General features: G+C 37.2%; 2 protein-coding genes across 2 annotated transcripts in view; both read left to right on the forward strand.

Moving 5' to 3' along the window:
* Positions 7,704-9,744, forward strand: LOC104763751 (protein ODORANT1-like). The gene is made up of 4 exons (XM_010487119.2): positions 7,704-8,425; positions 8,533-8,662; positions 8,765-9,105; positions 9,200-9,744. Exons 1-4 carry the CDS (start codon positions 8,293-8,295, stop codon positions 9,658-9,660), a joined length of 1,065 nt encoding a protein of 354 aa, XP_010485421.1. The 5' UTR covers positions 7,704-8,292; the 3' UTR covers positions 9,661-9,744.
* LOC104767285 (protein SDA1 homolog) overlaps positions 10,549-14,022 on the forward strand; it is a 4,346-nt gene continuing 872 nt past the window's right edge. The window contains exons 1-14 of the mRNA XM_019240763.1: positions 10,549-10,990; positions 11,100-11,267; positions 11,356-11,489; positions 11,582-11,720; positions 11,812-11,958; positions 12,049-12,120; positions 12,205-12,300; positions 12,384-12,443; positions 12,521-12,595; positions 12,703-12,756; positions 12,854-12,961; positions 13,037-13,624; positions 13,716-13,814; positions 13,912-14,019. Coding sequence (XP_019096308.1) covers positions 10,595-10,990; positions 11,100-11,267; positions 11,356-11,489; positions 11,582-11,720; positions 11,812-11,958; positions 12,049-12,120; positions 12,205-12,300; positions 12,384-12,443; positions 12,521-12,595; positions 12,703-12,756; positions 12,854-12,961; positions 13,037-13,624; positions 13,716-13,814; positions 13,912-14,019 — 2,244 coding nt within the window. The 5' untranslated portion in view covers positions 10,549-10,594. The remainder of the gene's footprint in view (positions 10,991-11,099; positions 11,268-11,355; positions 11,490-11,581; positions 11,721-11,811; positions 11,959-12,048; positions 12,121-12,204; positions 12,301-12,383; positions 12,444-12,520; positions 12,596-12,702; positions 12,757-12,853; positions 12,962-13,036; positions 13,625-13,715; positions 13,815-13,911; positions 14,020-14,022) is intronic.

A 14,022-nucleotide genomic window follows, 5' to 3' on the forward strand; every position in this document is an offset into this window, starting at 1 on the left:
TTTGCTGACGGTAGTAAAACCAATGCCACAAGCATGGGAGTTCTTCCTCTTTCGGACACTGTCAAGTTGACTAATGTTCTTTATGTTCCTGATTTAACTTGCACCTTACTCTCGGTCTCAAAAATTGTGAAACAAACGAAGTGTTTTGCAACATTCACTGATACTATTTGTTTCTTACAGGACCGTTTTTCGAGGACTCGGATTGGGACCGGGGAAGAACGTGATGGGGTGTACTATCTTACGGATGTTGCTACTGCAAAGATACATACGGTTAAAGTCTCTTCTGATCAAGCCTTGTGGCATAAGCGCTTAGGACATCCAAGTTATTCGGTGTTTTCCTTTTTACCTATGTTTTCTCATTCATCTACGTGTGTTGGTTCTCACTCTTGTGATGTTTGTTTTCGGGCAAAACAAACAAGAGAAACTTTTCCAGAAAGTATTAATAAAACCAGTGATTGTTTTTCCTTGATTCATTGTGATGTTTGGGGGCCATATCGTGTTCCTTCTTCTTGTGGTGCTGTGTATTTTTTGGCGATATTCGATGACTTTTCAAGAGCTGTGTGGACGTATTTGTTACTCAAAAAGTCAGAAGTGCGTGTTGTTTTAAAGAATTTTCTGTCCTATACAGAAAAACAGTTTGGCAAGTCGGTGAAAATGATGCGTAGTGATAATGGTACATAATTCATGTGTCTTTCTGCCTATTTTCGTGAGCAAGGTATAATTCATCAAACATCGTGTGTCGGGACTCCACAACAGAATGGACGTGTCAAACGCAAACATAGACACATTCTCAATGTTTTTCGTGCGTTGTTGTTCCAAGCACATTTGCCTATCAAATTTTGGGGGGAGGCTGTTCTTACATCTGCTTATTTGATCAATCGGACTCCTTCCTCTGTTCTTGGTGGTCGCACTCCATACGAGGTTCTTCATGGTTGTAAACCTGTGTATGATCAACTTCGTGTCTTTGGATCGGCGTGTTACACTCATCGTGTGTCTCGTGATAAAGACAAGTTTGGTGAACGTAGTCGACGGTGTATGTTTGTTGGTTATCCATTTGGTATGAAAGGTTGGAAAGTCTATGATCTTGAGCGTACTGAGTTTATAATTTCTCGTGATGTGGTCTTTAATGAAGATGTTTTTCCTTATGACCAAGCATCCTCTTCGTCTCCGGTTGTTGTCTCTCCTGCTACCTCTCATGATGATGATTGGGCGTTGTCTTCGTCTCCTATAGTAAGGGGGAGATCTGATGCGAATAATGTTGATTCGTTCGTTCATGCTGCTCAAGATAGTGTTGATGAAGATGGTGTTGTTGCATCTTTGCCTGCTCTCTCTCCTGTTACAACACTCGTTCCTACGACTGTTGTTCCGACACTCGCTCCACCTGCTAACCAAGATGGTCTTGTTGATTCGTCCTCATCACACACAGAGGGTTTGTCTCCTTCTACTGATTTACTGCCTGTGGTATCCACTGTTGAGCCAGTTGTTGAGCCAGTTGTTCCTAGACAGAGTACAAGACCCAAGAATGCGCCTATTTGGTTAAAAGATTATGTTACCAACTCCGTGATATGTACACCCGACGCATCACCCGTTCTCTCCGACTCTCCACTCCAGTCCTCGTCATCAGATCTAGGTACTGTGCTCTACCCTCTAACTGATTTTATCTCCGATAAAAGTTTTTCACCACGTCATAGGGCATTTTTTGGCGGCCATCACCACCAATGTCGAGCCTAAGCATTTTAAAGAGGTTGTCCAGATCAAAGTGTGGAACAATGCTATGCACAAAGAGGTTGATGCTCTTGAGGTGAAACGTACTTGGGATGTTTGTGATTTGCCTCCGGGAAAAGTTGCTCTCGGTAGTCAGTGGGTTTACAAGACCAAGTATCATTCCGATGGTTCCATCGAACGCTACAAAGCCCGTCTTGTTGCTCTTGGTAATAATCAAGTTGAGGGGGAGGATTACAATGAAACGTTTTCTCCTGTTGTCCGCATGACTACGGTTCGTACTTTGCTTCGTCTTGTTGCGGCTAATCACTGGGAGGTCTATCAAATGGATGTCAACAACGCATTTCTTCATGGTGATTTGGAAGAAGAAGTGTATATGAAGCTTCCCCCAGGTTTCCGTCATTCGCATCCTGGAAAAGTTTGTCGTTTACGCAAGTCTATCTATGGTCTTAAACAGGCTCTTTATTGGATTCTCTTCTTCGGTTTGGTTTTGTGGAATCCTATGATGACTATTCTTTGTTCATTTACTCTCATAAGGACATTGAGTTACGGGTTCTTGTATATGTTGACGATCTTATCATTACTGGTAACAATGGATACATGATTCAAAAATTCAAGGAATATCTCAGCCGTTGTTTCTCTATGAAAGATTTGGGTAAGCTTAAATATTTTCTTGGTATTGAAGTTAGTCATGGTAAGGAGGGGATTTTCTTGTCTCAACGCAAGTACACCTTGGATCTTCTTGTTGATAGTGGTACTACGGCTGTGCGGCCTGCCATTACTCCTCTTGAGCAAAATCACAAAATTCCTCTCGATGATGGTCCTCTTCTTACTGATCCTAAACTGTATCGTCGGCTGGTTGGTCATTTACTCTATCTCCTTCACACTCGTCCGGAGCTTAGTTACTCTGTTCATGAAAGAACCACGCGAGGCTCATTGGAATGCTGCGTTGCGTGTTGCCTGTTTTCTTAAGGGTGCTCCGGGTCAAGGTATACTTCTTAAAGCCGATCAAGATTTGTCTCTTCACGTGTACTGTGATTTGGATTGGTCGTCTTGTCCTTTAACGCGTCGGTCTCTTAATGCTTATGTCGTTTTACTTGGTGATTCACCTATCGCTTGGAAAACAAAGAAGCAAGATGTTGTTTCTCACTCTTCAGCTGAAGCTGAATATCGGTCAATGGCTTTTGCGTTAAAGAAAATTATGTGGTTACGCAAGCTATTGACAGGATTGGGTGTCAAACAGTGCTCTCCCGCTCATCTCTATTGTGATAACCAAGCTGCTCTGCATATTGCGTCCAACCCCGTTTTTCATGAACGGACTAAACATATTGAAAATGATTGTCATGCTGTTCGTGATGCGGTTCTCAATGGTACCCTTTCTACTCATCATGTGCGTACAAACGAACAGCTCGAGGACATTTTTACCAAAGCTCTTGGTCGTTGTCAGTTTGAGTATATAGTGTCCAAGTTGGGCATTCAGGATCTTCATGCTCCAACTTGAGGGGGAGTATTGGGGTACATATCATATGTATCGATGGGCTTAGTAATTATGGGCTTGTTACGTATTTATCACGTCTTAGTCGGTTGTATGTGTTCTGTGTAAACCCTAATCGAGTCATGTATATAAGCAGATTAATGAAAGCAAGGCAGTTTGATATCAAATTCTACACAAAACACTATTGATTTGGTCATAGAGACTTGGGACTTCAAAGTCCAAGCTGTTTCTTGACCCTACATTGAACTAACTATCAGTTAAATCTCAAATCCTTATTACAATCCTCTTAATATAACGTACTCGTTGTCTTTGTCGCGAGGGTCTCAAACTCTTTGTACTGTTTATGAAGGGACTACTCTATAAAGTCCATTAATACTGAAAACGCAAGAGCTATTGATATGTATGGAAACTGAGACACAAACTGAATCACAAACTAAGACAGGGGTTCTTCAAAATAAAACTTCTTTATTAGACAATTTGTTTAGTAAACTTACAAGTTTCACTCAATCAATTATCTAATCTCTCATGTTCATGGATCTATACACAATCCAAGAACCTCTCAAGACAAACCCCTTAATCCCCTTAAGCATTATGCTTTCCTACAAGAACCCACATAACCTTAATGTCTAAGAATTCTCTTGCTCTTTTGTGCTCACCTCTACAAAAGCTTAGGCTCCCTATTTATACACAATAGGTCGTGGTCATACAAGCTTAAATTCCTATTCTATTCCTAACTAGGATTTACCCCGTGGTACACTACGGGTCAATTTTTTTTTATAATTTAAATTAGTATAACAAAATAATTGTTTTAATGATACATTGTTTATATATGTGAATTAAATTTCAGTATAGATGTTACAATGTTATATTTTTTTTTGGTCGAATTTGAAAAAATATGTGAATTAAACTGAAAATGGTATTATATGCCATCTCAGATTTATACATTGAAAATAAATATCACTTATTTGAATAAAAATACAAATACATTTATATTTGAAAATAAATTAATACTTGTAAGTCTTAATACAATTCATTAGTGAATATAAGTTAGTTTACTTTGAAATAAATATAGCTTTTCTATTGGTAATATATCTATAAGAATGTAATATTCTTAAACTATAATAATAAATTATATTAATTTTTTTGAAGAGTAAAACACATTTTTAAATTTTTACAAACACAAAATATAACAATTTGGTTACAACATAACTGAAAGAAATATTAACAATTTAATCAAATATAATTATATAAACCCTAGTGTTATAAAGAAAAAAAAGATAAAAACAAATGATTATAAATATAACTAATCGATTGCAGACTCTTTGCTTGAGGTAAACAAATGATTAAAGAATTCACATAACGATTGACCAAATCTTTTTTTACTGTTGCATGGATCTTAGCATCTTAAGATCTTGATAAATAAGAAACAACAAAATATTAGAAACAAAACAATAGTATCTATAATCGTAACACTCATAATAGGTGATATTAACCTTGTAATCAAAGAAAATCAATTCTAGCTTTGCTTATGATTTATGTAGTGGAGTGTGGTGCTTAAAGGTTGTGTGAATGACATCTATTTATAATGTTGACATAATGGTAAGGTTTGGTCACCGTTAGTTGATACACGCTTGATGACCAAGTTTAAAAGATATTGACATATCTTTAATTTTAAATTTTTAGAATGGTTGGTTAGGTATATTCTAGTATTATGCTCGTATTAGGGAATTTGTTTATTCGATTAATAATCTGGGAGAGTCATTAGCGGATAATTAGGGTCGATTTTTTTGGCTTATATATAGTTTTGTTATAATCGGAATATTACCATAACTTCAGTCTACAATCAATATTGTTTCCAATTTCGACTGACATAATCAGTAAGGATCCGATTGTGATTTTGGGTTGTACATTATAATTTTGAACCGACCCATTAAAACATGTTTACGAAAATAACCTTGATGATTTTGATTAAGAGTGTTTAAAATAAGGATATTTGTGGAAATCGATTTTTTAAAAAGAGTTGCACAAAAATGTATTTCAAAAATGTTAAGATAGATAGGAATTGCCAAATCTCTTTGCAAATTTCCTTTTCTTTTATGGAATAGGAAAGTCTTTTTCATGTTTCTTTTTTACTGAAAAGCATCTTGTTGAAAAACTCAGTTAAGAATAACATCAACAAATACTGTTTTAATTCTATTATTAACTAGCCTTTAACACGGTACTAAGTTTGTTGTAGTTTCTTAACTTGCGTGGCTTGTTTCTTGCCGTAAGTTCACTTAAAGTACTTGGTCTACTGTGTTTAAGATGAGAACTGTGCTGTTTGGTTCCTTCCTCTTTGTTGACTTTTAGTTGGATAAATTGGGCCATGTCTTGCTGAAGATAGTGAATGAAAAGGTCGGAGCATAAATTACCGAGAGATGGTTGGACTGAGAACAAGCAAGTTTGGGCGCAGACATGGATGAGTTATTGAATATATTGTTACTTGAATTAAACCCCTAAAAGATAGCACAATTTGCGTTGTTTTCATCTTCTTTACCATTAGGAAAAATGGGAATTGAATGTCTAGATCCAGTGACAGGTTACAGAAGTTGGGCAGCTTAACAGTCTCTGCGTTTTTATGTCTTGAGTACTTTAGAATTTAATTACTACGCCAACTTAAAAAGTGTTTTACATAGTTTTTGTATGAAAGGTTTGAAACAGTATGAGGAAAAAGACTTGGAGCATTCATGTACGTACTTCTTGTTTACTGATTTCCCATGCGTGTGACTTCTTGTTCTTTTCGGTAGAGCGATCATACTGATGCAAAAGACTTGGAGCATTGATGTGGGAATTTAAGAAACTATATTATTTCTGGTCCAAAAACTGATGATGTAAAAAAGCAAATGGTTATCAGTTGACTTTAAAGCTTTGGCCCCTCTTCTTGGCTCATTGATTCTTAGTTTCTCACATTTTATATTGGGTGGTTCAGCTACGTGGATGGATGTGATTTTGGCAAGTGGCATCATCATCATCATCATCTATGAAGGTTAATTATCGAGCACTGTTTGGACCATAAAAGTTTGACGAGTAGAAGCTGGCAATATGAAATCAGCAAGACATTTATAAAAGTGTCCCCATTGTCCTTTATATCTTTTGCAGCCAATATGATTTTTTCTTTTTTCCCAATTTATTTTAGTTTTTATTGCTACAATTCGTTGAGCCTTGTGATTTTGTCTTATGGTTTGAGTCGATGAAGATACTTTCTTCTCTCCCTTCAAGCTTGGAGCCCACCTCAATAAATCCTCCTTTGCTGCCATGGCACACACTAGGATACTCTTTCTTTGTTTGGTCTAGTAAAATCTCTTTAATGTCACCGTCACCGCCATTAAATCGTCTACCTTTCTTGGCAGCAAAATTTACCTTTGTCGACAACATTTGATAACCTGTAAACTATCCAAACCATGTATGCATGGTACTAAAGAAAATGCATAATAGTTAGTAAGAAACAAGGTAAAAATTTTACGGTCGCCGAGAAATGTAGTTGCAAGTATTCATATATGATAATTTCCCAGCCTTTATGATATGCTACAGCTCAAATGGTAAACCATAACTTTTTACCTCATCAAGTAACTATTTTGATGGTTAAGTTTCAGTACACTTTTCATCATTCATTGTCTATCTTAGTTTTTCTTTGTGAAAAGAATAGATTTTCTGATGAATTGACACCAACAACAGTGGAGCAGCCAGTGTGACTTTCATTAAATGATGGAGGAATCACACAAGGAAAGGTTTTTCACCTCCTTTCTTCTTGCTCCCCACCACATTAGTGCTTCCTCTCTCCATTTACAAGGTTAGAAACTCAAAGTTACAATGGTTGAAATTCCGTTTTTACCACGGTCATAGTTTTCTGATCTAAATCTAAAGAGAAAATGACACTTAGGGTTGTAAATGTGTTTGGCATAAATCTTGTGTTGCTTCCACAGGGAGAATTTTACCATTTACAGAACAAGTCTAAGCTAATGACATCATAGATAGACAATCAATTAATTACTTGCAACTACTTTGCATTTCCCTTTTTCTTTTTTTCTAAAATTGGGATTTATAAATCATAAAGATTGTTTGCTCTTAAGTTTCTCCAAATATCATCAATCCTCTGTGTCTGATTTACTTTTTCCCATTATAGTGCCAGCTTCCACTTCTCTTCACCGTCATTTAACAGCATTTACTATTGTGGAGTTTTTGTAAAAGCTAACAAAAATGTGGAAAAAAAAAACTCAAAAAGAAATCAATAAACACGTTTTCATAAAGTAGTATAACAGTATAACTTATTAGGGTAACTAGTTATACAGTGAGTAAGAGAGAGTAACAATACAAACTTAGTAGCTTTCAAGAAACCAGACCTTATATAGGATAACCTGTAATAAGAAACCTTGAGCATCTTTTTGACCCTAGTTTAAGATACAAGTACTGAGATTTACTGATTTAGTGAACATGTAGAGAGATCAGAGAGTGTCAGATAGCGAACTTTGATGCGAGAAAAATGTGGAAAATATAACAAGATTGGTTTAAATGTGAAAACTGTTCAAGGACCACAGAGTTTGTTTAAGGCTAATGAGAAGAAATGAAAAAAAACATTCTTGTCTATGACGTTATCCTAAGTTGCAAGTTTATCAAAGTGAGTGCTATTGATAGATGTTGACCTTGAAATTTACTCCAGGTTCTGAAATTCACTGTTTTACCTTGTGTTAAGAGGGTACAATTCCAAGAGTAAAGATGGCCACTTTTTGGGTGCTCTGTAGAGTCTTTAAAAGGAAATCAAGGTGTTGGAACCACAAAGGTAATAATGTCTCTCGACCCCATCTAATTGAATGCCAATCCATGTCAGAGACCGGGAAAAGGGGCGCTTACAGGACCTAAACAGAGACATCCTCTGTTGTGTTTCTCCATCTATATATCAGAGTGACGCCAAGAGAGCAGCCTTTGTGATTATAGTGATCACTATAATGATAGCTATTCCATACATTATACACAGTGGAGGATCAGACTGAAGCTTCTTCTCCCTTCAGTAAATTAGTCTAATTTGTGTTGCGGATATAATGGGTAGATCACCGTGTTGTGATAAGGCCGGGCTGAAGAAAGGGCCTTGGACACCAGAAGAGGATCAGAAACTTTTGGCTTATATTGAAGAACATGGCCATGGAAGCTGGCGTTCTTTGCCCGAGAAAGCCGGTAAGTAACCACACATTTTTCTGCTCTTTTACTCTTCCACAAACCGTACATATATGTTCTTCTTGTCATCTATCTCTATTCTAAACCTTTCTTCAAACTCCTTATAGGTCTGCAAAGGTGCGGAAAGAGTTGCAGACTCAGATGGACTAACTACCTAAGACCTGACATTAAGAGAGGCAAATTCACTGTACAAGAAGAACAAACCATCATCCAACTCCATGCTCTCCTCGGAAACAGGTGAACTATTTATTATCAGTCAAAGTCTCTGAAAGTATCACTCCAAACAGTTCAATCTTTGGTGATTGCTTTAAAGCCAAGGCTGATCTTTTAATCTCATAGGTGGTCAGCGATTGCAACTCACTTACCGAAAAGGACAGACAACGAGATCAAGAACTACTGGAACACACACCTGAAGAAACGTCTGCTTAAAATGGGGATCGATCCAGTGACTCACAAGCACAAAAACGAGACCCTTTCGTCTTCCACAGGTCAATCCAAGAACGCAGCCACGCTTAGCCATATGGCTCAATGGGAGAGTGCTAGGCTCGAAGCTGAAGCAAGACTAGCTAGAGAATCAAAGCTTCTCCATTACCAAAACAATAACCTTAACAAATCAGCTCCTCAACAACACTGCTTCACTCACAAAACATCAACAATTTGGTCAACAAAACCAAACGAAGGTAAGAGGCATAAAAAACTAAACTTTGAATCTTTTATAACTAAAGAACTAAACTTTGAATGGTTTTGGTAATGTATTAATGGAAACTTTGATAGGAACAGGAGATCAACAGCTTGAATCTCCGACATCGACGGTGACATTCTCAGAGAATCTTCCTCTGATGATCATGCCTTTAGGAATTCCAACGGACAACAGAAATAGAAACAATAATAACAACAATGAATCATCTGAGATTCCGGCGAGGATTGAATTCGCCGTCTCTTCCTCAACCTCCTCCGATGTAAGTCTGGTGGTTAAAGAACACGAACACGACTGGATTAGGCAAATCAACTGTCCTTGTCCTACGGAAGGAATAGGAGAAGGATTCACGAGCCTTCTCCTCGGTGATCCAATCAATCGGAGTCTACCCACCGGAAAAAACGAGGCTCCTCCGTCCTCCTCCGTTGCCGGAGCCGGCGAGAGTGAGTTTAACTACTATGAAGATAACAAGAACTACTGGAATAGCATTCTCAACTTGGTTGATTCTTCACCGTCCGATTCTCAAGCCATGTTCTGATCTTAATAAGGGTCTTACAGTCATTTCTCCATAAACATTTTTAATTCTCTCAGATTGTTTTTTTTTTTAATTGTCGATAGCTTTCCAAATACTTTTATTTTCGTTATATTATTATTACATTACATATATGGGATGAAATTTCATGAAAATGACCTTTGACAAACAAAATTTGTACACCTTGTTTTTCTTTGCTTTTCTTTTGTTGTTGCAATAATGCATGTAACAAATCCAGTTTTCAATTTATAGATTTTGCTTTTATGTTGGGGGTATATCATCTATATACAATTTTAAGAAAAAATATTTAATAACAACTATTAAATATTTAATTGTTTGTATTAATGTTATTGTCATTATGTTCAAATTGAACTATGTTTTTGGTATCCATTAATTTAGTTAGTGCATGTTGTTAATTCCAACTTCGAGATGGTATGCCTATACACATACACAAGGATGGATGTTAATAGGGAAGACGACGCGGTAAATATATATAACAATAACACGTTGACATGTTAGTAAAAAAAATTATTAAATGTTTGGTAGTTTCATGTCATTTTCATTGTAATTATCAATATATGATCCATATTAACAAAACATATGCCACATTCTATCTAAAAAAGTTACATGCATCAGCTTGGTTTTTTTTCCTTCTTTTTTTTTCCTGAAATTAATTGATTTTCAATCTTAGTTTTTTAATATCTATGTTATTCAATCACCATTCCTATTATTAAATGACATAAATTTTAAAATACAACAAAAAATGGAATAAAAAGTAAATGATGGGCCTGAAGTATTTTACTAGTATAATGGGTAAAAAAGGCCCATAAAAGCCCAGTGAATACTTAACCTAAAGGATAAGTAGATCAAAATTCAAAAGTCTCTCTTTTTTTTTCTGGTCTGTATAATAAACCCTAAGGGTTTCTTTCCCTCTCTGATTATGGCCGGATCTCTAGGTCTTATGACGGAGTCTTTGAAGGCGTCTGGTCGGAGCTCCGAGAATCTCAGCCTTCCTATCCTTCAGGGTCAAATCAAGCGTGACCCAGAGGGTTACGGAACGGAGGTCCAATTGATTTACAAACAGTTCAATGCCTCCGTCGATCTCTTTCAGCAACAGGCGGCTCTTACTTTCTCCTCCGTCGGCTCCGAAACTTCCGTTGCCAAGAAACTCGGCGACCGAGCCATGTTTCTGGCTCATGTCACTCCGTTTTACCCGAAGCATCTAGCCGCATTTCCAGCACAATTGACTGATCTACTCCGTACCTCATGCCTTGCAATGCCGTCGGGGCTTAGGAACCATGTTGCGCAAGCTCTGATTCTTCTCATGAATCGAAAGGTATGTTTTTTAACATGTGATTGATACTAATATGAGCTGCTTGTAATCGAAAGGTATGTTTTTTTTGTTGATATGATTCTTCAACTGTTTTCTTGGTGTGTTAAAAAAGAGTCTTGTCATGGAGGATCTGCTGGCTCTGTTTCTGGATATTCAGACTCTTGGTGATAAAAACTTGCGAAAGATTGCTTTCTCTCACATTGTTCAGACCATTCGTAAGATGAGTATCACTGATCCAAGGCACAATTCACTTCAGAAGATTGTGATCTCTACGTTGGAGGTTAATTCTAATCTCATTTTCCTTCTCATGGGATGATTTTGTGTTACTGAGTTTATAAAGTAGATAATATCATTTTGATTTTTTCTAGCAAGAAGATGAAGCCAAGGCTAAACGAGCACTTGTCACCCTTTGTGAGCTTCACAAGAGAAAGGTCTGGTTTGGTGATAAACATGACAGAGTAGCAATTGCTATTTGTGAAGCGTGCTTTCATACTTCACCTAGGTAATATAATATTTCTCTTTCTTTATTTTTCCTAACTGTGAAATATTTTGATATGATGATAATACTAACTTCTCTTTTTATAACATGTTCAGGATCATGATATCTTCCCTTCGGTTTCTTCTTGACTACGACAACATTGACGATGAGGATGATAGTGATGCTTCAAGTGGCGATGAAGAGGAGTCAAAGCAATCATCTCAGGTTATGATTAACAGAGACGCTGTTTACATGGTAAACAACATTATACATGAATTTTATTACAGAGTTTGAATTATGAAACGCTTACTAGTTGTTGATAGGAATTTTCACTTCCGATGTTTAGGCTAACAACAAAGGTACATCTTCTAGCAAAAAGAAAAAGCAAGCAAAACTGCAGCGCGCGATGCGAAGTATTAAAAAAAAGCAGCGTGCGTCGTCTGAGAACACCCCTTCAACTTATTCACCTCTTAATCATCTAAATGATGCACAGGTTCATTAATTTCCTAGCTTTTTGTAGTGTGTCATATGCAGGGAAAGTAATTACGGTAGTGTATAATTGAATGTTTTCCTTCTTTTACAGAATTTTGCCGAGAGGTTGCTTTCCCGGCTTCAGACTGGCAAGAACATTGGGAAAACTAGTGAACGGGTTGAGGTAACTATTATTTAAGTCGCTTCATCCATTCTATAGAAACATATGAGCTAACTAACTTTCTATTTGGTTTCCTCCATGTTGCAGACCAGGTTGATGATGATAAAAGTTATTGCACGAACAATTGGTCGTCACAAGTTGCATTTATTAAGCTTTTATACTTATCTTCAAAACTATGCTAAGGTAAGTAAGATTTGCTAACTGACTTTTTTAAAAATTCTCTGTTGAAATTTGATTAAAATAGCTAGGTATGCTCTTAAATGCAGCAAGATAGAAAGGACACTACACATATACTTGCAGCAGCGGTTCAGGCTTGCCATGATGTGGTATAGTAACATTTCCACTTTAAAGCATTATCTATTTTCTCATTCTTCAATCCTCGCAATAATTTTGTCTCGGGCAGGTACCTTCGGGTGCCGTGGAGCCACTGTTCAAGCAAATAGTAAATGAGTTTTTACACAACGGTTCACTTCCTGAGGTGTGATTTCAAGCTTTCTCACATCAAGGGACTTAACTAGAAAGCTTTGTCTATCATTTACTATATTCTTCTTCTTTTTAATTCATTGTTTTCATTTATGTAACCAGGCTATTGCTGTCGGACTCAATGTGGTACGAGAAATGTGCCTTAGGATTCACGAGGTAACTAGTTCTTAACTCTGGTTTAATATTCTCATTTATATAAATGTAGTTATACAACACCAATCCTTTTTTTTCTGAATTGTCTTTTTTGTTTCAGTTGATGACAGAAGAGTTGCTGCAAGATCTTGCTCGGTATAAAAAGGACCACGCCCATAATAAAGCCATCTCAGCAGCATCTCGTTCCCTCATAGCATTGTTCAGAGAGGTAGCAGAAGAAGCATTTGATCTGTTAATCGATGTATTGTGGTTAGCCAAATTTAACAGCATTTTGTAATTTCAGATCAACCCTTCGCTTCTAGTGAAAAAAGATCGTGGCCGTCCTGGAGGTCCCATTGCCAGACCTAAACAATATGGAGAAGTTACTGTCTTCAGCGATATTCCCAATGTTGAGTTATTGCAAGAAAGTGATAATGATCAAGACGATGATGACGTGTCGTTGCCTAGCAGTGATGATATGGAACAGGAACTGATACCTGATGAATGTGGAACTGAGGACGAGGCTGAAGAAGAAGATTCTAATGATGGTGACGATATGAATAACACTGAAGATGATAGTAGTGATGTTGATCCTTTGGTCAGTTGTGATGAAGAGGAAGAGGAGAATGACATTGATGCAGCCGAGACTGATTCGGAAAGCGAAGAAGATGAAGGAGAAGCTTCTGATTCTTCCGTGGAGGGTAGTGGAAACAAAGAGAAAGCAAAGGGGAAGAAACGGAAGATAGAAGATTTTGATGCGAGTCTTCTCGCTGCTGATACAAGCCTACGAGCACTGAAGAGATGCGCAGAAGCAAAGAGCGAACAGCCATCTTTTGGTGAAAGTGATGGCATACTTTCGAATGAGGACTTCCGAAAAATCAAAGAACTTAAGGTATAAATATACGAAAGAGAGAGAAGCTCTTTTTTCCTCTGTTTTGGTATAAAGAAGTCCAACGTGGTTGATGTTTGGGTGTCACATACAGGCAAAGAAGGATGTGAAAATTGCATTGGCTCGAAAAGGATTCAAAGTTCCGGATTCTGATCAGCTAAGTAAGAAGCTGGTCGATCCAGTCAAACTTGAAGTAAGCTGTTACTATGAGAAGCTGATCCATTTTTGTCACAAAATGTCTCGCACAGATTCGATGTTAACTGAAATTTTTTGATGACTCTTATCCACAGGCTCACATAAGGCATAAACTAACAAAAGAAGAAAGGCTGGAGTTAGTTAAAGCGGGTAGGGAGGACAGAGGGAAATACAAATCCAAGACTGCCATCAAGCAGAAGAAGGTA

This window comes from Camelina sativa, chromosome 19, assembly GCF_000633955.1.
Source record: "Camelina sativa cultivar DH55 chromosome 19, Cs, whole genome shotgun sequence".
Lineage (NCBI taxonomy): Eukaryota > Viridiplantae > Streptophyta > Magnoliopsida > Brassicales > Brassicaceae > Camelina > Camelina sativa.